Source organism: Engraulis encrasicolus, chromosome 18 (genome assembly GCF_034702125.1).
Source record: "Engraulis encrasicolus isolate BLACKSEA-1 chromosome 18, IST_EnEncr_1.0, whole genome shotgun sequence".
Taxonomy (NCBI): Eukaryota; Metazoa; Chordata; class Actinopteri; order Clupeiformes; family Engraulidae; genus Engraulis; species Engraulis encrasicolus.
The window spans coordinates 45,886,369-45,907,784 of NC_085874.1; the positions used below are offsets into that span (position 1 = coordinate 45,886,369).

General features: G+C 41.6%; 2 protein-coding genes across 2 annotated transcripts in view; one reads left to right on the forward strand and one right to left on the reverse strand.

The window, feature by feature from the left end:
- gnpat2 (glyceronephosphate O-acyltransferase 2) overlaps positions 1 to 17,613 on the reverse strand; it is a 53,456-nt gene extending 35,843 nt beyond the window's left edge. Inside the window, exons 1-2 of the mRNA XM_063223698.1 lie at positions 17,524 to 17,613; positions 9,151 to 9,342 (exon numbers count right to left, since the gene is read on the reverse strand). Of these exons, the coding sequence (XP_063079768.1) occupies positions 9,151 to 9,342; positions 17,524 to 17,535 (204 nt within the window). The 5' untranslated portion in view covers positions 17,536 to 17,613. The remainder of the gene's footprint in view (positions 1 to 9,150; positions 9,343 to 17,523) is intronic.
- Positions 3,314 to 4,318, forward strand: LOC134468732 (trace amine-associated receptor 13c-like). The gene has a single exon (XM_063222605.1). It carries the CDS (start codon positions 3,314 to 3,316, stop codon positions 4,316 to 4,318), a length of 1,005 nt encoding a protein of 334 aa, XP_063078675.1.
- Positions 17,614 to 21,416: the final 3,803 nt, after the last annotated feature.

The window sequence follows — 21,416 nt, forward strand, 5'->3', positions numbered from 1 at the left end:
GCAAAGATAGGCACACATAACATGACATTCAAACACGCACACACGCACGCACACACACACATGCACGCGCACACACACACACACACACACACACACACACACACACACACACACACACACACACACACACACACACACACACACACACACACACACACACACACACACAATCACACTCACGCATGCATGCACTCGCAATTAAAATGAATGAATACGTTTTTAGGTAAAGAATAATTTCTTTCGATAATAATAGTAGGCCTATGTATTCTCTACGCTCCTCTTCATAGTGGAAGGAGGATAGTAGGCAGGGTTAGCAATGATAAGATTGCAGGTTTAGCAATGCAATAATATAAATATATATAATAATAACATAATAATATTACAAGGCCAGAAGTAAAGGGCCCCACTTAATAATAATAATAATAATAATACAAATAATAATAATAATAATAATAATAATAATAATAATAATAATAATGATAATAATAATGATAATAATAATAATAATAATATTTGTATAGCACTGTATCATGCAAGGCATACAACTCAAAGTGCTTAACAAATGGGAAAAAAACATCATTGTTAGAGATGGATTTAAAAGGAGAGGTAGAGAGGAGAGGCAGAAATAGCAGGAAGGCAGAGGAAGAAGAGATAGATAGAGATTGTAGAGTCATAAGGTCAACGTAGGTTAGGACCAGGGGCCTCATTTATCATCAGTTCGTAGAATGTCTTCTAAATTGTGTCTTACGAGTGAAATTTAGAATGTTCGCAAGTACAGAAAAATCGGGATTTATCAAATGTGCGTTGGCTGCTCCTACGCACACCTCTCCATGATAAATCCCACACCTTCCAAATCACTGTGCACGCGCGCATTCGGGGTAATTTGCATCCCGAAACGCCTCCAACCATATATGGTATTAAAATATATTCAAATGTCATGTTAATTCGAAGGCGTCACCCTGTATGGACACACATGAACAACACACGCGGACACACGCGCCAGTCCAAGCGCTGGCGGGAAGTGCGGAGATAGAAACATTTCCACGGCAGAAGTGGAGGTGCTTTCGACAGGAGTAGGACAGTGTTTCAAAATAAGTAAAAGAAGGAGACATACATGGACGAAAACAGTGTAAAATAGCACACTGTCATACTCCATTGTCATTCAAAGCAAACTGTACCTTGCACGGTCAATATTATTTGCAATTTCGTGTTTCTTCCACTCGCACGCATGGTCTGAGGTGTGCGTAGATTTAGGCACATTTCTACGTTCAAGTGCATGTTCATAAATCCCACACTTTGCTCAGGAATGATCGCACGCACGCTTTACGCACAGATCAGTGCCTAAGAACGCTTGATAAATGAGGCCCCAGGATTTTTAGAGGCTTAAGGTCCATAGTGGCTGGGTCTAGCATAAGTCATAGACAGTCTCACTGAATTTGGGCGCTCAGATGGTGGCATCAGGGGTGAGGAAAAACTCCCTTTCGCTTGATTTATAGTTTGTAGGGGGAAAAAGCCCGTGCCAAGCCCGTATGTTTACTCTTAGGTTTGCCCAAACAAATATCCTAACACTCCTGGCAGTGGACACGATGGCATGACGCAGCAATATAAGTGAAAGCCCGACTGGGAAACTTCAACTCCCATTGTCATTGTGACACAGGACTCCACAGCACACAAGTGTTCACTGCACACTGCACACAACGAAATTGCATTTATGCCTCACCCGTGCAAGGGGGCAGTCCTCCATGGCGCCGCTAGGGAGCAGTGCGGTGGGACCGTACCATGCTCAGGGTACCTGAGTCATGGAGGAGGATGGGGGAGAGCACTGGTTAATTACTACCCCCACCAACCTGGCGGGTCGGGAGTCGACCCGGCAACCTTTGGGATACAAGTCTGACACCCTAACCACTTACCCATGACTGCCCTATATACTGTATTGTTAAAATATGACTCTAAAAGCACTCCAAGGGCATAACACCACTGGTGGAACGCCTGATGACATGCAGGCCTTGATATCAGCAAGGCCCAGCTCTTTAAAGGTACACTGTCTAAGATTTTTACTTGTTCATTTCCAGAATTCATGCTACCCATTAACTACTTAAGTATTCATTATGACTGATGTTTTGTAAACAATAATAAAAGTTCAATAAAGAAATGTTTGAGAAAAAAAAAATCATTATGACTGGGAAAAATAGCATTTTTCATACATGAAAAGGGGGATCTTCTCCATGGTCAGCCATTTTGAATTTCCAGATATAGCCATTTTTAGCTGCAAAACTGACTGCACTATTACTTAATAAACTTTCATGAAAAGATCAAATTTGGCATTAGGCAGCCCAGGTTCAATGAACTGCATAGTTGCAGTATCTTTTTTGACCATTTCCTGCACAGTGTACCTTTAAAGCTGTTTGTTAGCTTTTTAACAAACATGCAAAATAAAAACGTAGATCTTAATTTGCACACCCTGTCTCAGCAGGCCTGAGAAGGAAAGAATGACACGCGCTTTTATCTTTTTTATAATTTGTATCTGCTTATCTATTTATTTGCTGCTTGCACATCCTCCCATGCTATGTCCATGCTATGGGGGTAAACTGGGACCACTATTGATGGATGACATCTGTCCTTGTCCAACGTCTTGTTTATGTTACGGGAGAATGTGTTGTTTGGGATAAATGTACTTTGTGAATCCGACTGTATCGTGTTTGTTTTCAAGTCTTACGCTCCTCTCACTAGAAGAAATTTCCCCCATGGGGGACAATAAAGCCACTACTGATACTACTACTACTCACCACATTGGCAAACTCCTTTACAATGTGATGTTTGGAGACTATACAGTAGGCCTACATTTGTTTCATATTTGAGTTCAGTCAAAGCTATGAACAATATATATTTTAAATTGATTTCTTCTTATTATTGCTTAATATCTTTATTTTAATTTGCTGGTCATGAAACAATATGAATAATGACATCCATGTGACTCTAGACTTGGTCCTCATTGGACGAGAGATGACTTGACTCAGCTGTGCCAGCACCAATCAGATGGCTAGGATGGATAGAGAAGCCTCAGATGAGCCTTGCCTCATTTGCATATGCTGTATAAAAATCTGTCAGACGAATTCTTTCAACTTCGGGACAGAGGAGGGCATGGCCATGGACAAGGACCTCGCCTCAGCCCTATATGCAACATGCCGTACGGGAGCTAGATAGGGCGTGTGCTTATTGCATCTTGTAAGTAGTTTGTAAGTCGCTTTGGTTATAAAGCGTCTGCCAAATGCAATGTAATATAATGTACTGTTTATTTTCTTCAGGAGGATCAATGACTTTGGATGACGTCAACATTTCTAACAGTTGTCTGCTTCCCACCAACTCCAGCTGTCCCAAAACATACCTGCCGGTGGACTATGTATTGTTCTGTATTACCACATGCGTTGTGATATTTACCCTGTGTGGGAATCTCACCATAGTAATTGCTATCTGTCATTTCAAGCAACTCCACACACCTACGAATGCCCTCATCCTGTCTCTGGCTGCTACAGACGCTATTGTGGGTTTATTTGTGATGCCAATACATGCATTGAAAATGCTTGATTCCTGTACAGTTCTTGCACCAAACTTTTGTTTCGTTTTCTTGTCTATTGTATGCTATTTCCCTTCTGTCTCTGTGTTCAACATTTTGCTGATTGCTGTAGACAGACACCTTGCCCTGAGCCGGCCTTTTCTGTACTCCAAGGTAATTACACTGTTTTTAGCACGTAAGGTGATCTTATTTTTATGGATTGCATTGCTGTTTTACAATTATGCCCTTTTATACTTTAATGGAAACTTCCAAAGAAAATGCCCCGGTCCTTGTTTTCCTTATGTAGGTGAAGTGTGGGCATTTGTTGACATGATGCTAGTGTTTCTTTTCCCATGTGCTACTATTATTATCCTGTACCTAAAGGTGTTTTTCATTGCAAGACGACATGCAGTCAAAATCAGAGAGGTGTTCATGGACAAAAAAAGACTGTATGTGAAGAGCTGTGATAGCAGCCCGATGGCCCTGGAGATTAAGACGGCCAGGGTCCTTGGCATTATTGTATCAGCGTTTTTGATGTGCCTAATCCCCTATTATGTTATCTCAATGCAGGTGGATACGCTAAAAGAAGCATCTGTCGTTTCAATGAACACCGCGTCAGCTTTTTTTATGTTAAACTCTGCGTTTAACCCCATAATTTATGCCCTGTCATATTCTTGGTTTCGAAAAAGCCTTAAACTGATTTTTACATTCAAAATATGCTCGCCCGATTCCTCATTGATGAATATACACTCCAAGGATGTTTGATTTGTTCCTTATGTGCTCCGCATCTTCACTGTACCTTCTGTCCAGCATGCAGTGCAGCCAGGTGTAATGGCAGGTAGTCCCACTAGTCTTTAGGCCAAGCACTCAAGACATTGTTTGTATGTTATGTGTGTTTTTATGTTTTTGCATGTGAGGAGATCATTTGACTGCACATCAAATCTAGCTTTGGTTACAACTGTAAGTGATCTAATCTAATAGCATGTCAGTATATTACAGTGGGCAAATTATTGTTCTGATTTCTTATAGATAGATTAGGCAAGAAAGCGGACAAAGTTTGTACTGACACTACCCAGGCCCTCTCAGTTAAGTTCCAAACACTTCATTCCGGATGCAGGTACAGAAACCCTAACATTAGAACAAATAGAGCAAATAACTCCTTCATCCCTATGGAAATTAACCAATTGAAGAAGATGTTGGAGATACATTCTTGACATTATGGACATTCATATTTGTTCTAATGCATAATTGACTTTCTTTTTTACTTTTTAGCGATCCCCTTGTGTTAACGAATGCATTTGACCAGTGGTCTGTATTTATTTACATATTAACTTATATGTCTAGCTATTTGTTGTGTTTGTACCGTATGTGTGTTTTTTATTGTAGGCCTATGTGTTTTTATGTCATTCTGCTGTGCTGTAAGACAAATTGCCTTTTTAAGGACATTAAAGCTTTAGAGTCAAGTACACTTATTTGCTTTGATAGGCTATCATAGATTGCTGAGATTGGTAGACTTGTAACGTGTTATCTCCATTAAAAGACAAGTGAACACTCTTGAACATTAAGCCCCTTGTCTGAGTTGTCTGAAACGATTTAGAGCCTCACTCTGTTTTTTGATGTTTGCTGCTGCATATTATAATTTTATATAATTATAATTGTATTATTTAGGGCCTTTTATGGGCCAGCAGGGCCTATAGTTGAACAATAGGCTGTTTTTAGAGCTGTAGCTCAAGCACATTTACCACAAAAGGGAAGAAGAGGTGACCCAATGGTCGTGGTGTGGCCAGAATGTCCATGCTCACTCTAGTCCATGCATCCCAGATCATCTGCTCCAGTCTTGGGGAGTGGAGTAGAGAGTAGAGTAGAGAAACTTAATTGATCCTCAGTGGGAAATTCAGGTGTCAAGTAGCTACATAAATAAACACACAGACACACAGACACACAGACACACAGACACACAGACACACAGACACACAGACACAGACACAGACACAGACACACACACGCCAAGAGGTTCCCCGATCTGGTCAGCTCTGGCATCTCAGGCAGTCCAATCCCCAATAATGAGTGGAGTGAGCAGTGACATTCTGGCCACACCACGATCACTGGGTCATTAGCCTATTGTTCAACTATACATGGGTTCTAAATTTTTGTTCTCCCCTGACTGCACGAAACTGGCTGCGCACAACTCCACCCGCTGTCGGTCAAAAAATTAGCTCACGTGGTTGGCTGCCAGTGTCTTGCCCCTCCTCACAATACTGCGTTGATTAACACGGTGAACCCATGTATAGGCCCTACTGTAAATGGCACAGTATACACCAGTGTTTCTCAACCTTTTTTTAGGCGAGGCACCCTTTCAATTCATGAAAAATCTTAAGGCACCCCAAACCGACAAGCCGTAACATGGCATAGCATCCGATACCACACAAGCTTAGAAAAGTAACACATTTTGAGACGTTCGAAGTTGCAGCTTTATCTCAAACAGGCTATGTGTAGGCCATACTGGGGTGACCTAAGTTTACGTTATTGTGTGTAAATGGTACATGAAAGATTTCACTAACTATTAATTTAGACAAAATGTTATTATATTACATAAATTATTTATTCATTTAGGTCAATTTCACATACAGTCAGCCACGTTTCCGCGGCACCCCTGAGGGAGGCGTGCAGCACCCCGGTTGAGAAACACTGGTATACACTATTATGGGATGTACAGATATACAGGGGTGGACAAAATAACTGAGACACCTGTCATTTTAGTGTCATTTAGTTCCTCTTGCATCCACAGTTAATCCTGTTGGATGTGGTTCATCCTTCTTGGTGGTATGCAGACATTACCTTGGATACTGTGGCTCTTGATACATCACAAAGACTTGCTGTCTCAGTCAAAGAGGCAACAGTTACACACGTACCAAGAATTTCTCCTTTTTGAACTCTGACATGTCACCCATAATGTTGTGTGCATTGCCAATTTTTTTATGCATTTTATTTTCAAAGATTTTCAAATTTTAAGCTCTACAGACAGAAAAGACAACACTAACACACATACAAAAAAACAAACAAAAAACAAAAACAAAATGCTACTGCCAGTCCATAAAAGATAACATAAACACTGTGATATGCCAGTCCGATGAGTGAGATTGTGCATTGCCAAATTGCATTGCAAAACTGTGCTCTTACCCTGCTTATTGAACCTTCGCACTTCACTTTACCGGTGTAATGTGCCATCAATGACGATTGGCCAACAGGCTGGTTCACTTGAGCCATGAAACTTTCCACACTAAAATGACAGGTGTCTCAGTTATTTTGTCCAACCCCTGTACGTGTATATATACAGTACATACACTATGTAGTGTACCTGTATATATTGTATGTTCGGTCCCTTTACTGGGAGGAATTTGAACAACCGGCGCTCTGTGACTTTTAATTGAATAGCCCTGCTGTAGCAGATGCTTTTTCTGTGCTGTAGGTAGGCCTACTGCTACAGTCCCTGGAGCAGTGTGAGGTTACATATCTTGTGGAAGAGCACCCACTTCACTACTGCAACCATCACGCCACCGCTGTCACACACATGGGCACATGGGAAAAAAGTAACACCCTGTAACACTTTCTGTATCCATCTAACACTGTGCGGCCTCGTTCTCGACTCTGATTGGCTGATAGCTGTTGTAAGTCTGACGTAAACGCACACCTTCCAGCTGAAGTTTCTATGTGCGTCTAAGTTAGACCCGGCGTGTCTACATGTAGGCCTACGTTGAAAATAAGAATATGTTGCAGTTGTGGTAAGGAGTCTGCTAGAAGAGCACATCTTTGCACCATCTGTGTATCAGTGTGATAGCAAAGACGTTTCATTCCTGTCTTTATCGCCCCTTGCTGAGTTTTTGTAGCGAAGTGTGTGTCTGGCAGCGCAACGAACGCACGCACACCAAGTAGTGGTTGCCGTGGTAACCAATCACTTCTCAACTTGTCAACTGTACAACGCATTACAAGAAATTAATTGTTATTAAAACATTTTTAAAGAAATTTGGTCAGCGATTAAGTGTAACAGTGTTAGATAAGCAATAAGCCACTTGAGCCTGTGGGTTGTGCTCTATTTACCACATATAAGGAGACATTTACGCACTCCCACTCCTCTTACCCGTGGTAAATCGAGCACAACCCACGGCCTCTTGTGGCTTATTGCTTAATTCTTATGCTTCAGACTTCTAAACATTTCCACACAATCTTTAATTACAAGCCCACGTCTCCAAACGTACGCTAGTTACATGTTCTACACTCTGTTTGCAGCCCACAGACAACACAAAAGCCCATTCGTAAGACCATTTCAAATAAGAAATGACCATGGAACATTCATTTTAAGGTTCAAAATGTACCTCCAGTGTGGCGGTAAAAACAGGGGTTATGTGTGCTGACTAACTTAAAGGTGCACAGTGTAGGATGGTGGACAGAGCATTGCAACTATGCTGCTCACTGAAACTGTGCTGTATACTGACAAATTTGATCTTTTAATGAATATATTATGTCAGTGGTTCTTAACCTTTTTTCTTGACGCACCCGCTTACATGTGCCCAAGACAAGCCACGCACCCCCAACCCAAACTTCCACACGTCGTGTATTAATTACAATAATTCTTGCTTCAGACATGAGTCAATACCTTAATGACTTTACAAGGGGACCATGGCTACCAGAATCAAAACCTCAACACAAACAAAATTCTGCGCACCCCCTGAAATCTCTGCCGCTCCCCCAGGGGGTGCCCGCACCCCAGGTTAAGAACCACTGTATTATGTACTAAATAATGAACTACTATCAAAGTATGATGACCAAAGTACAGTACGTGTTGCAGCTAAATATGTCTATTTCTGAAAATTCAAAATGGCAGACAACAGAGAAGATCCCCCTTATCATGTATGAAAAGTGCAAAAAAAGTCATAAAGAATAGGCTACTTAGAATTTGATGGTGGTGGTAAGTATTTGTGAAAAAGATAACATTTGCGAATGGGCAGCATGAATTCTGGAAATAAAGTACTACAAATATTACACAGTGCACCATAAAGTTGTGTTTCTCCTGTGATGCAACGTTGGCGCAGTACCTGCAGCAGGTACAGTAGCCTCACCCACCTCTTGTGTGATGTAGCATATATAATGTAGCCTAACCCACCTTTTGCGTGATGTAGCATATATACAGTAGCCTCACCCACCTCTTGCGTGATGTAGCATATATACAGTAGCCTAACCCACCTCTTGCGTGATGTAGCATAATGTAGCCTAACCCACCTCTTGCGTGATGTAGTAGCATATATACTGTAGCCTCACCCACCTCTTGTGTGATGTAGCATATATAATGTAGCCTAACCCACCTCTTGCGTGATGTAGCATATATAATGTAGCCTAACCCACCTCTTGCGTGATGTAGCATATATAATGTAGCCTAACCCACCTCTTGCGTGATGTAGTAGCATATATACTGTAGCCTCACCCACCTCTTGTGTGATGTAGCATATATAATGTAGCCTAACCCATAGACATCATATAGAACGTCTATGGCCTAACCCACCTCTTGTGTGATGTAGCATATATAATGTAGCCTCACCCACCTCTTGCGTGATGTAGCGTATATAATGGGAGTCCATCACCGCTTGGTTGAGCGCGCTGGCTGTGGTGAGGGGATGTCCTCTGTACGGCTGAGGTGTGTATGTCCTCAAGGCGTAGGCCAGGTCACTGCCCCGCCGTCTCTCCTCTAGGATGTCTGTGAAGGCCCCCGGCCCCACTGGTGTCTTGGCTGTGCACTGCAAAGGGAGAGGAGTGACGGGGGTGAAAAAGAAATAATACACTATTATGGGATGTACAGATATATATATGAAGAGTTCAGATGCAAAACCCCTAAGTGCCTTTTCAGAAAATAATCTTAATTCATTTTTATTTAATACAAATCTATCAAAATTGCATTTTTTTTTTATTATTTATGTAATATAACTATTTATATGTATTATCAAGTACATGAATGTAGTTGAAACAGACTGAATGTGACCTTGTCCTTTTCTCCTCGCCTAATCAGAGAGCGGAGTTGAAAAACATTCCTGCTCTCTCTCTCTTTCCCTCTCTCTCTCTCTCTGGCCTGTAGGCACAGAGGAACAACAATGACACATTCATAATATACGCACACCCTGACTTAAGCCTGGGCCAAGAGTTAGTCAAAGTGCAAAGTGGATAACTTATGTATAATTACTCCAACATTTCCCACCTGTTTATTCTCTTTGCACTATCTCGCAGTTGCCAAACATGATACCTCTGCATTAATCCACTCCATAACAAACAAAATTCATAAATCCATAATACATTCATAAGGGCATTATCCATAAACACACAAAAATACAGATTTTTAAATGGGTATAGCACAGTTAAAACTTTTATGGTGTCATTCTAATCACGTAAAGTTAGGAAGAAATAGAAATCATTCCTATGTTTCGAACATACACATAACTGAAGAAATAGAAATCATTTTCTTGTTCTCCTAATGAAGTTTAAACACACATAAGCAATGTATGACAGGTGCTAATGAAGTTTAAACACACATAAGCAATGTATGACAGGTGCAGGTACCATGGGGGCCGCTAGGGGGGGAAAGCAGCACAGATTCCAAGGGCCCAAGCACTGAGAGGGGCCCCCAAGGGGGCCCAAAAGTTGAATCTCCCATGGGGCCCAACATCCCTGGCAGCGCCCCTGGCAGGCACAGGCAACACTCACCCCACCATCCGTGTGTGTGTGTGTCAATTATCCTGGGATCCGTATCCACTCACAGAGTCCATGTCCATAGAAAATGTCCAGCACCTTTTTCGTCTCCAGTTTGTAAGGAAAAACACAGTCTCAAGCTTGCTTCCACCATTGGCTTTGGGAAAGTTAAACCTGTAAAGGTGAGGGGAACGCCTTGTTCACCCCAGCAGCACTGGGACGGACGGAATGTAAACATTCAGTCCCTTTTTGATGACAGGTCCACCCCCACACACAGCAACTGGGAGGTTATGTCCACGCCAAGTCTCCCCAGATCGCCGTGCAAGAGATGTATCGTAACCCTCACGACAGTGGGTTCAACACTCGGTTTGGACAGTCTTAACGTGCGTCTGACAGCACTTTGATGAACATCCAATCACTGGCCTTAGCCTTGATTTTGGCAGGACTTTTTCCTGTCGAGATGAACAGGAACAGAGAAAAGTACTCTACACATAGACATTTATCATAGTCAATGTATTAGCCAAATCAGCATTGTTGTAAATGAATGTTTCAGGTTAGGTTAGGGGTGAAGTTTCAGAACAAGGTTTCATTTAACATGTGCCCTATACACATATTTGTTTGATGCACTGATTAATCCTAAAATATCTCTCCTGTTTGAGATATGTGCCATCCACATGACTCAATAAAACTGAAGTAATTTCCGAAACAGACTTTGAGCACAGTAATTGTCCACACAAAATACCTGTCTGCATCAAACTCTGAAAAAGAAAAAATCAAAAATGAATAAACCAAAAATGAAAATTCTGCCAAACATCTCCCCACACGCTCCATTTCATAGGTACGTATATCAAGGCAGGCTTCTTCAAACATTTGCTTAAAGACAGAAGCTCTCAGTCAACTCATCCACACACAGTCAGTAGTGTGGAGGAGGTGCGCAGCTGTAACAGAGTAGAGAGCATTATAATAGAAAAGAAACAAAAAAACGTTTTGTTAGTGGTGACAAAACAAAACCCAAGACAGACCGACCATTGTCTCATAATCCATACTCAAAATAAAATAGATAGCACTACATTCCGGGAGAACAACAATTATCAAGAGCACAGCAAAATTATGAAAAAGAAAATTACTTAATCCCAAAAGCATAACATGAAACCGACTCTGGTCATATCTGACTATTGTGGCTCACGTTTAGAGTACAGTCCATTACTGAATAGGCGATAAACGCAGACTGAAAAAATATGGTATTGACCACATGGTTACTGCATCCAATGTAGCCCTGAAAATACTCTATGCACAGATGGACATAATAGGCAGAGAAGCATAACATTAAGCATGCAGTACAAAATTACTTTAATCATAGTATTGGCTGGCTTCACATAGTAGTTAGGTCTGCATAAATCCCTCTGTAACAGAACTAAAACATATTGGCATGCAGTCCTCACTGTCCTTCTGTCATGAGGTCATGATGATTTAGGGCCTAGCCCAACTCCTGCCAATAATGTCAGTACATTCAAAAATAGGGAGTGGAACACAGAGTATGGGAACACCTACCACCAAACACTACACACAATTAACAATCTGGCACCACAAAGCATCTTACTGCTCACATCGTTACAACAAATAAGATAGGGTGTTTTTTTTTTTTTCTTCTTTTTTTAGTAATTTGAGAATCCAATAATATTTGTGGATGTGCTTAGGTTACCTTGAGCATTGTGCCTTGCACACACTATACATGCTCTCCAAAAAAAATTTTTTTGAATAGGAATTAAAACCATAAGTAGTATATGCTTATCTCCCTCCTGTTGAGACATGGCTTAGCCCATGGCTCCATCAAATTAAAATGAATGACATGTATTACTACTCTCCACTTTTTCACACCATTCCAAAGTTGCGCATTGTCATCACCCAGACATACAGATCACTCGTTAGTGTACAGCGGTGGTTCCCAACCTTTTTCTTAGGGGACCCATGTTTTTACTATGTTAAGCTTTGGTGACCCAACCACGCGAGCGCCCGCACGAGACGGAGTCACAAGATGCCCTCCGTTTCCTGCGATAACTTATTTTAGTTATTTTATTCCTCAATTCGTCTTTGGTCAAATATAGAATAAATGTTTAATGTAGCACTTACAATTTGTTGCGTCTATGCATTTATTAGTTAAATGCTTTGTCTTTTATTCAACATGGGCTATATATATTTAAAACGAAACCCTTTAAAATCAAGAGGGCTCCGCGACCCCCGTTGGATCTTTGGCGACCCATAAGGGGGGTCCCAACCCATAGGTTGGGAACCACTTGTCTACAGGTAGGCCTACTTATCTTCACACAGGAAAGAAAAGGGTGTTTCAAGACCCTTACACAAATTAATTCGAAGTATGGCACGGTTACACATATGGTTTACCCGAAAATAACAAACCAAACAATTCAAAACAGTAATGAAATGAAAATACAGACAGACAACTGTCTCTTCCTTTGTAAATCAAACAAATGAAAATATAAGGATCCCAACGTCCCCAAATTCAAACTTTTAAAAGCAAGTAGAAAACCTTGACATGTCTCATCACCAGGGGTGGAAAGTAACTAATTACTTTTACTCAAGTATTGTACTTGAGTAGCTTTTATGAATACTTTGTACTTTTTAAGTAATTTTTTAAATTAGGCCTAATACTTTTACTTGTACTTGAGTACATTTTGACCCAAGTACTTTACTCAATTACACTGGAACCTGGCCTGAGTACTGAGTAAACAAAAAAAATGACTGAGAGACAAAATGCAATGCACAATAATGCTTATAAATTACATTGTGCTCCAGACACTAAAATAAAGTCCCAGATCATAATTGCATTGTAAAGGACTTGTTGAGTACTACCACCCAACTCAAAATACATAATAACGCAAGAAATCCAATGAAATAAAACAAAGAAACAAGTCACAGTTAAAAGTCAATCAAAACAAAATGATAACCTAAATTGCTAGCAATGTTTAGCACATGTGATCTAACTCTCAGACCAGGTCCAAATTAGGTTTACTCACAGCACCTTTGGGCCATCAAATAACGCCTGCGTTATTTCAAGATCTCATAAGAACAAGGAGAAAGCTTCATCTATTCTTTAGAAGGAACAAAGACATTTCGGTAGGCCTACAGTAAATCATGAAAGCAAAACTCTTTTGCAAAGTTAACATGTTCAGGATAGTCCATTTAAAACAATAGCATTTAATGCACAAACAACGAGTATCACAAATATAGGGCCTAAACAAATAGCCTTCAAAGTCTCTTCAACCTGCTTCAGCCTTTTTTTTTTACATTCAGTTTCACTTTTCCATTGTATATAGGCCTATACAGACGGGGAAAATCTGGCGAACCCAGATTCCACAATTAAATTACACCTCTTTAAACCGTTCAACCTCAACCAATACCCTACTTGCACAAACCATCAAAAAGAGACCATCGCAACGTTACGCTTTTCTTACACATAAAGGGCCAGGTAGAAAGGGCCCGGTGGCCTTCACCACGGTTGGTGATTTCTCACTTAAGACAATGCATTAAACATTAACAATCAATTAAAAACAGTTGCCTAAAGAAACAAACATAACTCCACAACCCCATTTTCTCCTTCCAAAAATAAATGGGTAAGAATGTGTGGAAAAACAAAATCATGACAAAATTCTAGACCTCAAAGTTGAATTGTAGAATAAAATAAAAGGCTCCTTCTTTTTTTAAATTTTGTTTCAACATGTGCACTCACAAGCTTCGGCTAACTCTGAACACAATAGAGTACCTCCTAGGGGTGGAACGATTGACAAAATTCACGGTGCGGTTCATATCACGGAATCAAGGTCACGGTTCTCGTTCATCAGCCTTTCAAATGCCCTCTTTCAAGTGGCTAATAGAATCAGACCTATCACTAAATATCCTACATATGGTTTGTATAGGCTTATTATGTGAAAATGGTGTGATTTTAATTGTGTCATCCTCTGATTGGTCTTATATACTAATGTATTAATCAGAGAGACTGGGTAAGATACTCCTAGAATCTCTACTTAACATATTTTTCTGGGCAGTACATGAATTGCGGTTTGCCACGGACTGCATTTCACGGTTCGGTATGGTGTGTGAATTGTACGATTTCGGTTTTCGGTGCGGTTTGTACCATCCCTAGTACCTCCACTAAACACCCAAAGTATGTCTTCCACTCTCAGACATATTATAGGCACTCACTCCACAGATACACACGTACACTCCACAGACACATATACAACCTCTCTCTCACACACACAGTGGGGTGTCCACAGGACAATTCATACAACAAATAGGGCCCACACAGACAGACAAACAGAGATCACAGTTGTTAGTAAACATATCATATTACTATATGGTATCTGAGACATTAACTGCTCAGTGAGTAATCCAAATGGCTGTCATTTGCTTTTTCACACTAGTTTGCTATAATTTCAGAGTTTTCAGATCTAATTTTTTTTGTTTGTTTGTGGGCAATGCCTTGCCCAGTGACCCTTTTCTCCACATACAAAGCATTTATCAAGTCTTTTTCTATTCGTACCGCTTTATCCAATAACACAAAGGTGCTATTGCCGTAGGGTCTTCTTTTTTGTACTACTTTCCAGTCTTTACACGATAGTTCTTCCAAGAACTTCTCTCTGTTTTTGCTTTGCCCCGTTCCCATTTTGAACTAAAATTTGGCCCAGTGGTTCTTTAATACCTGCAGTATTCTAACACTGGGTTTTTGCAACAAGGTAGCGATCAACGACCGTTGTGGTAAGGTTCTCTTCGACCTTCTCAGGTGGAACCTTCTTGCATACGAGCATCCACAAGGGCTCACTACTTTACTCTTGTTGAATTGGAATGAAACACAATCACCTAATGGTAAATGTATTTCCTTTCATACACACTTCCACACTTTTCTCAACGCGGAGAACACAGATTTTAACTAGTTTCTTCTAAACTAGGGGAGTCTGCTCTCCCTTTACTTTACGTAGTCCAGTCTTTAACTTGTTCAACAACACAGAGGAGTCTGGCCTCCTATTTTACCTGATAGAGTCTAGAATTGTCAGGGTTTTACTCTCTATTTACCGTCTTTCACATTCAATCCTTTTGAATAAAAGACCTACTCACAATTCTCTGTTCTCTTGGGGTATTCCGTCAACCCTCAGATCCCAGCCTGCGAGGGAGGGACCAGTCCCGCAAAGGGTCTTAGTGCTGTGGCCACAGTCTTCCTGGATCTCACTCGCACGCTGGAATCGTCAGGTATCTTGGAATCCGGTTCGAAAGGACCAATTAAATGTTAGGTTTAAGCTACCAACATTTATCTCTAATAACCTGTACAGAAGAGTCACAGAGAACTTGAGTTAAATTCAACACTTGCAAGGAGGGTGACCAGGAGACTGCTTTCAGTTACAATGTCCAAGATCACTCTGAAAACAGCCTCCTTCTCCTTACGTTTTATTGAAGGAAAGCCCTAGTTACAATTTCGGTTTCAATTGGTCTAAGGGGAGGGGTAATTAGCTAAACCAGTTGAAACCAGTTTACACAGTAGCATATTTCTTAGCAGAATACCAGTTTACACAGTAGCATATTTCTTAGCAGAATTTATTTAGTTGAAACAGACTGAATGTGACCTTGTCCTTTTCTCCTCGCCTAATCAGAGAGCGGAGTTGAAAAACATTCCTGCTCTCTCTCTCTCTTTCCCTCTCTCTCTCTCTCTGGCCTGTAGGCACAGAGGAACAACAATGACACATTCATAATATACGCACACCCTGACTTAAGCCTGGGCCAAGAGTTAGTCAAAGTGCAAAGTGGATAACTTATGTATAATTACTCCAACAGTAAACCAAACCAACAATGGGGTTCTCTAAAAATATAGAAGTGCAGGTCTTCAGAAATGGAGTTAGGGGGTTTTGCATCTGAACTCTTCATATATACAGTACATACACTATGTAGTGTATATATTGTATGTTCGGTCCCTTTACTGGGAGGAATTTGAACAACTGGCCCTCTGTGACTTTTAAGGCTCCCGGCCCCGCTGGTGTCTTGGCTGTGCACTGCAAAGGGAGAGGAGTGACGGAGGTGAAAAAGAATGTGAAAGTGAAAGCCCCATTGGGGAAACTCCAACTCCCATTGTCATTGTGACACAATACTACTCCACAGCAGTGTTTGATGCATTTATGCCTCACTCGTGCAAGGGGGCAGCCCCCAAGGGCACCCCAAGGGAGCAGTGCGGCGGGACGGTACCATGCTCAGGGTACCTAGTCATGGAGGAGGATGGGGGAGAGCACCAGTTAATTACTTCCCTAATTAATTACTAGCCTTGTGCCTCTGTGGAGAGGGTACACTTAATTCCTCTCTCTGTCATAGATAACCGTCCTCATAACCAATGAACTAATAGGCATTAAAACGGACAATGTATCATAGGTCTTTTTTTGTAATAATCAAGTTTTCCATACATGCATGGTCTCTCTACAAGGCATATGTGGTGTTAGTGGACAAATGATAGAGTGCATTGTGCAGTATCAAAACTGCATTCCACCCCCACCCCAACAGGACAAGGCAAAGCGTTAACTTAGTTGTAGTAGGCCTTGCACCATTACCACAGTAGGTGTTACTGCAGCACCAGGCTATTTTGGATGCATAAACGGCACAGGTCTACAACAACAAATTATGAACACTTAAAAAATCGGCGCTGTTTTTTTTTTTCTTTAGCTATTTTTTATTTTATTTTATTTATGGCCTAGTTGCAACTGATTGTCTGTTATTTCATGATTGACCGATGACTTGTGTTTTAAATGCTTTGCACTAGACAAAACCGAACTTCAACCACGCGGAAAAATCGCCCCAAAAGACCCAAAGACACAATGGGCTGATGAACAAGCAACGGAACTTGTAGCCTACATCACATGCCTCTGCCCTGTCGAGGCTGCTCGGGTCCTGGACAACCTCTTTTGGAAATCCCGTAGTCAGATTTTATTGCCCACTTTGATCACACGATGTCATTCGAAACAACGGCATTCACAACTTAGTGCTCATAGTGAAACTTGAAATAACAGACGTCACCGGGGGAAATGGACTTTGAAGCGTTCGTTTCCGTAGACCTACGGTTACAGCAAGTGGAAACGAACAAACTAGGCTATGGCCACCAGTAGGCTACAATAAGTTAATACTTTATTAGTAGGCTATGGTGGTAAAACACACGAATATGAAAAAATGGTTGCAGTTGAATAGCCTACCAGAGCCTCCATTTTAAGAGTTAGCAGGTGCTTTTTTTCCGCTTGTCGGGACTCGTCCAGCGAGACCCAATTTCTTGTTTGGGTAGCTGTTGCGCGTGTGCTCCGAAGCCAATGAGTAAGCGGCCTGGAAGAAACTCCTCCCGCCGCGGTCACGCTACACGGTGCCCCCCCGGTAATCCTTCGGATACGACCTGTAGTAACCCAGGACTGTGCACAGTTGTCGGACTTCATTACAAGTAGGTTACACTGGGTACTTCGAGAGGAGGCTTAAAGCCTATCGAGTCTCTCCCCAGATCCTCTCAGGTCTCAAAGCCACTTGACACTGCTGGATCGCAGCTATTGTCCCAGGTAGCAAAAACCGTTAAGAACAGTCGGCCCAATCTTGGCAGAATGTCGGCACTGTCGGCTGAGAGTCGGCTCGGCTGGAACACTGGTTACCGTGACTCAGCCAACACTTCATAGAACACTGAAAATAACTGTCACTTCATGCAGTAGGCTAGCCTAACTGAGCCAACACTCTGCCGACACTGAAAATAACTGTCAGTCTCATGCAGTAACTGAGCCAACACTGAGCCGACACTGTCGGCATACGGTAATAGGACCATTATTGGGCCGCGGACAAAGCCAGAATCGGGCCGACTGTTATCACTCGCGAAAAAAGGATCGGGCCAGATAAACTTTGCTACCTGGGGTAGCTACTACCAGCGTCCAGGCCAGTTGTGTGTGACATAAGGCGAGCCGGACAGGTGAAGTTGTTTCCTAATCAACATGATTTGTTCATATATTGCATGAAATAGCCTAAATGAGTAAGTAGGCTAAAGCATAGGCCTGCAGAGCTCTGTGTTCAATTGTCTTGCCCTAGCAGCAAGACCCAACCCTATCTATGAACCCATTTATCTAATTGTCTTATTATTGTGTTATTATTAGTCAGTGCATGCAGATATCGAGGCCTTCCGTGTTGAGTGGGTTTCTTGCAGGGCCGGATTAACATGCTAGGGGGCCCCACCAATAATCACAGAATTGTGACAAGATGCAGTGTTGACAAATGTTATTCTTAATTCCTATTTTAGAATGATGATGCGACCTGTGTAACTTGGTCGCGCAATTTGCCTTCCGTGGGTGCCTCCAGTAACCTGTTGCCTAGTGGCCCCTGCCCATCTTAATCGAGCCCTGATTACTTGGGTCTCTTGCCCCCTGTACTGGTCCTTATCTCATCATCTGCAACTCCAACTCACACAGACACACAACGGGACAAGGACCACACCACGCGGCCTTCGAACATGCCTTTTCCGGGGCCTGCTGCCACACAGAATCTCTCTCTCTTTCTCTCTCTCTCTCTCTCTCTCTCTCTCTCTCTCTCCCTCTCTCTCTCTCTCCCTCTCTCTCTCTCTCTCTCTCTCTCTCTCTCTCTCTCCCTCTCTCCCTCTCTCTCTCCCACACACACACTCTCGCACACACTCTCGCGCACACACACACGCACACACACACACCCTGACATTATTCAACAAGGACCATCCGGGTCTCCGTCCAGTGCCCCCCCCCATCAATATGATCCAGCAACACTGCTTCTAGAATGAAAGTTTATTCAATTAGTGTTTCCATAACATTATAAAAGGAGCTTCTTCATCAACCGGGCAATCCTTCCCACAGGTCACTTGCAATCAAACATGCTGTATTAAACTATGGCTCGGATGATCCCCAAACTCTCCACCTAAAGGGAATAATTACCAAATTGTAGGGCTGCACAATTAATCGAAAATAATAGAAAATCGTGATATCGAAATGAAAATCGAAAGTGATTTCAATCGGGATTTAATCGTGGCACTAGTGACCTTACCTTCGAGAGTGTCCTTGAAGCCAAAACATACTGACAGGCTGGCATTTCCGGCCAGAAATCTGTTCACCTAAGTTCCATGCTATTGCCTTTTACATAATTACTACAATTAAATTTATTTTGCTCATCCCGTATACAATTCATTCTTGGTTATATTTAATGTTGTTATAATTTTGAAAAAAATCAGCAAAAAACAATAATCGTGATTAATAATCGTGATTATGATTTTGACCCAAATAATCGTGATTATGATTTTTTCCATAATCGTGCAGCCCTACCAAATTGTAATAATTTCTAAACTTTAATCATGGGCAACGTTTTTTTTGCCTGGTTGTGGTGACTGCTTTGTCGTAAACAAGGCTTCAGTAAAGTGCAGTATATTTTGCAGTTTATCGACCATCCAAAACACTGCATTTGCTGCACCAAGCACCACATTAACAGGCTGTAATACAGTAATAGTGGATGGCTTTAGTTTGGACCTTTGCTCAATTACCATACATGTTGTGAGGAGGGTAGTGAGGCCCAGTTAGTAATACTGTATCAATCTGCAGAGTAGTAAAAACTGTGATATTAATTCTGAGTAGCCTACATTTTCTTCATTATCATTTTGGAAGCTTGGAAGATAAGTGCTTGCACAGACACACAGACACAGACACAGACACACACACAGAGAGACACAGACACACACACACACACACACACACACACACACACACACACACACACACACACACACACACACACACACACACACACACACAGACTGACATTCACTGTGACATTCAGACTGACATTCACATTACGTGTGAGGTTCAGTAAAGAAATAAAACTTTTTATGTGTGTGCTGAAATGTGCTGTGCAATCACGAATTCACAATGACCAATTGGCAGACATTTTGAGGTGCCACACTGTGTGCCATAAACCTGCAATGGAGACATTGGTGACACCAACCGTTCACCACACTTAAAAAGCAATTGCATAATGTTGTATGGGGCCAGTGTTGCCAGATTGGGCTGTTTTCCGCCCAATTGGGCTGCTTAGGATGGGCTTGTGCGGGTAAAAATGGCATTTAGCAGAAAAAACTAGCCCAATTTTTGGCATAGAAATCAATAGAATTGGGCGGGATTTTGTGCTTCTAGGCGGGTTTTGAGCATTTTTTAGGCTGGTAATCATCAGCCTCATCTGGCAACCCTGTATGGGGCAGCAGTGGCCTACTCAACCAAAAGGTGCTGGGCAGGAGCCATGAAAAAGCAACTGTCCGTAACTGAGTACACACGTCTCTACTGTGTAGGTTGAATGTTAGTGGACACTTAACTCTTCAGTTCACACAAGGAAGAGTGTGACACTGCTTCTTCAAGGTTCACCACTTTCTTTATTTTTTCTTTGGTGCTGACGTTTCGGCACTATTCCTAGTGCCGAAACGTCAGCACCAAAGAAAAAAGTGGTGAACTGTGAAGAAGCAGTGTCGCGCTCTTCCTTGTGTGAACTGAAGACTGAAGTACCTTGAAAAGCTGCACCTGCTGAAAAAGAAACCTTCGAGGTGTGCGGGCTCTCACAAAAAACTTTGTCAAAATAAGACACTTTACTGACAATTTACTTTTTCTACCCATCAAGTAATAGTAGTATCAAATTGTGTATGGTTTGTTTGTCTGGTTTTTTTAAAGCAATTTAGTTCATAAATGTTATTTTACATCCAACCTCTCGCCTCCGTCTTTGCCTTAGCTCAGGGTCATGGAGTAGCATGCCATCAAGCATGGGTGGCTTATCACAGGTCAGATCATAGTTTTATTACCACAGCTATCTCAATAGCTAATAACTCACAGCAATCTCAGAGTCAAATCATCAGATGTAACCACACTTAGGGGGTCTCTACTCTGCATATTTTGATACTTAATATATCAAATATATTGTTTTTGATCATTTCTAACTAAGTATAAAATATTTTGTGCATATGACTGCTATAAATGAATGCACACATATCCCGTGCTAAGGGTGTATGTAGCCTGTGCTGACCTACAGGCATGGCAGGTTATGTCCGAGCTCATTTGCTATTTTAAAG

Bases quoted from the DNA above. Each gene is read 5' to 3' on its own strand.
- LOC134468732 (XM_063222605.1), top strand. From the start codon at position 3,314: ATGACTTTGGATGACGTCAACATTTCTAACAGTTGTCTGCTTCCCACC.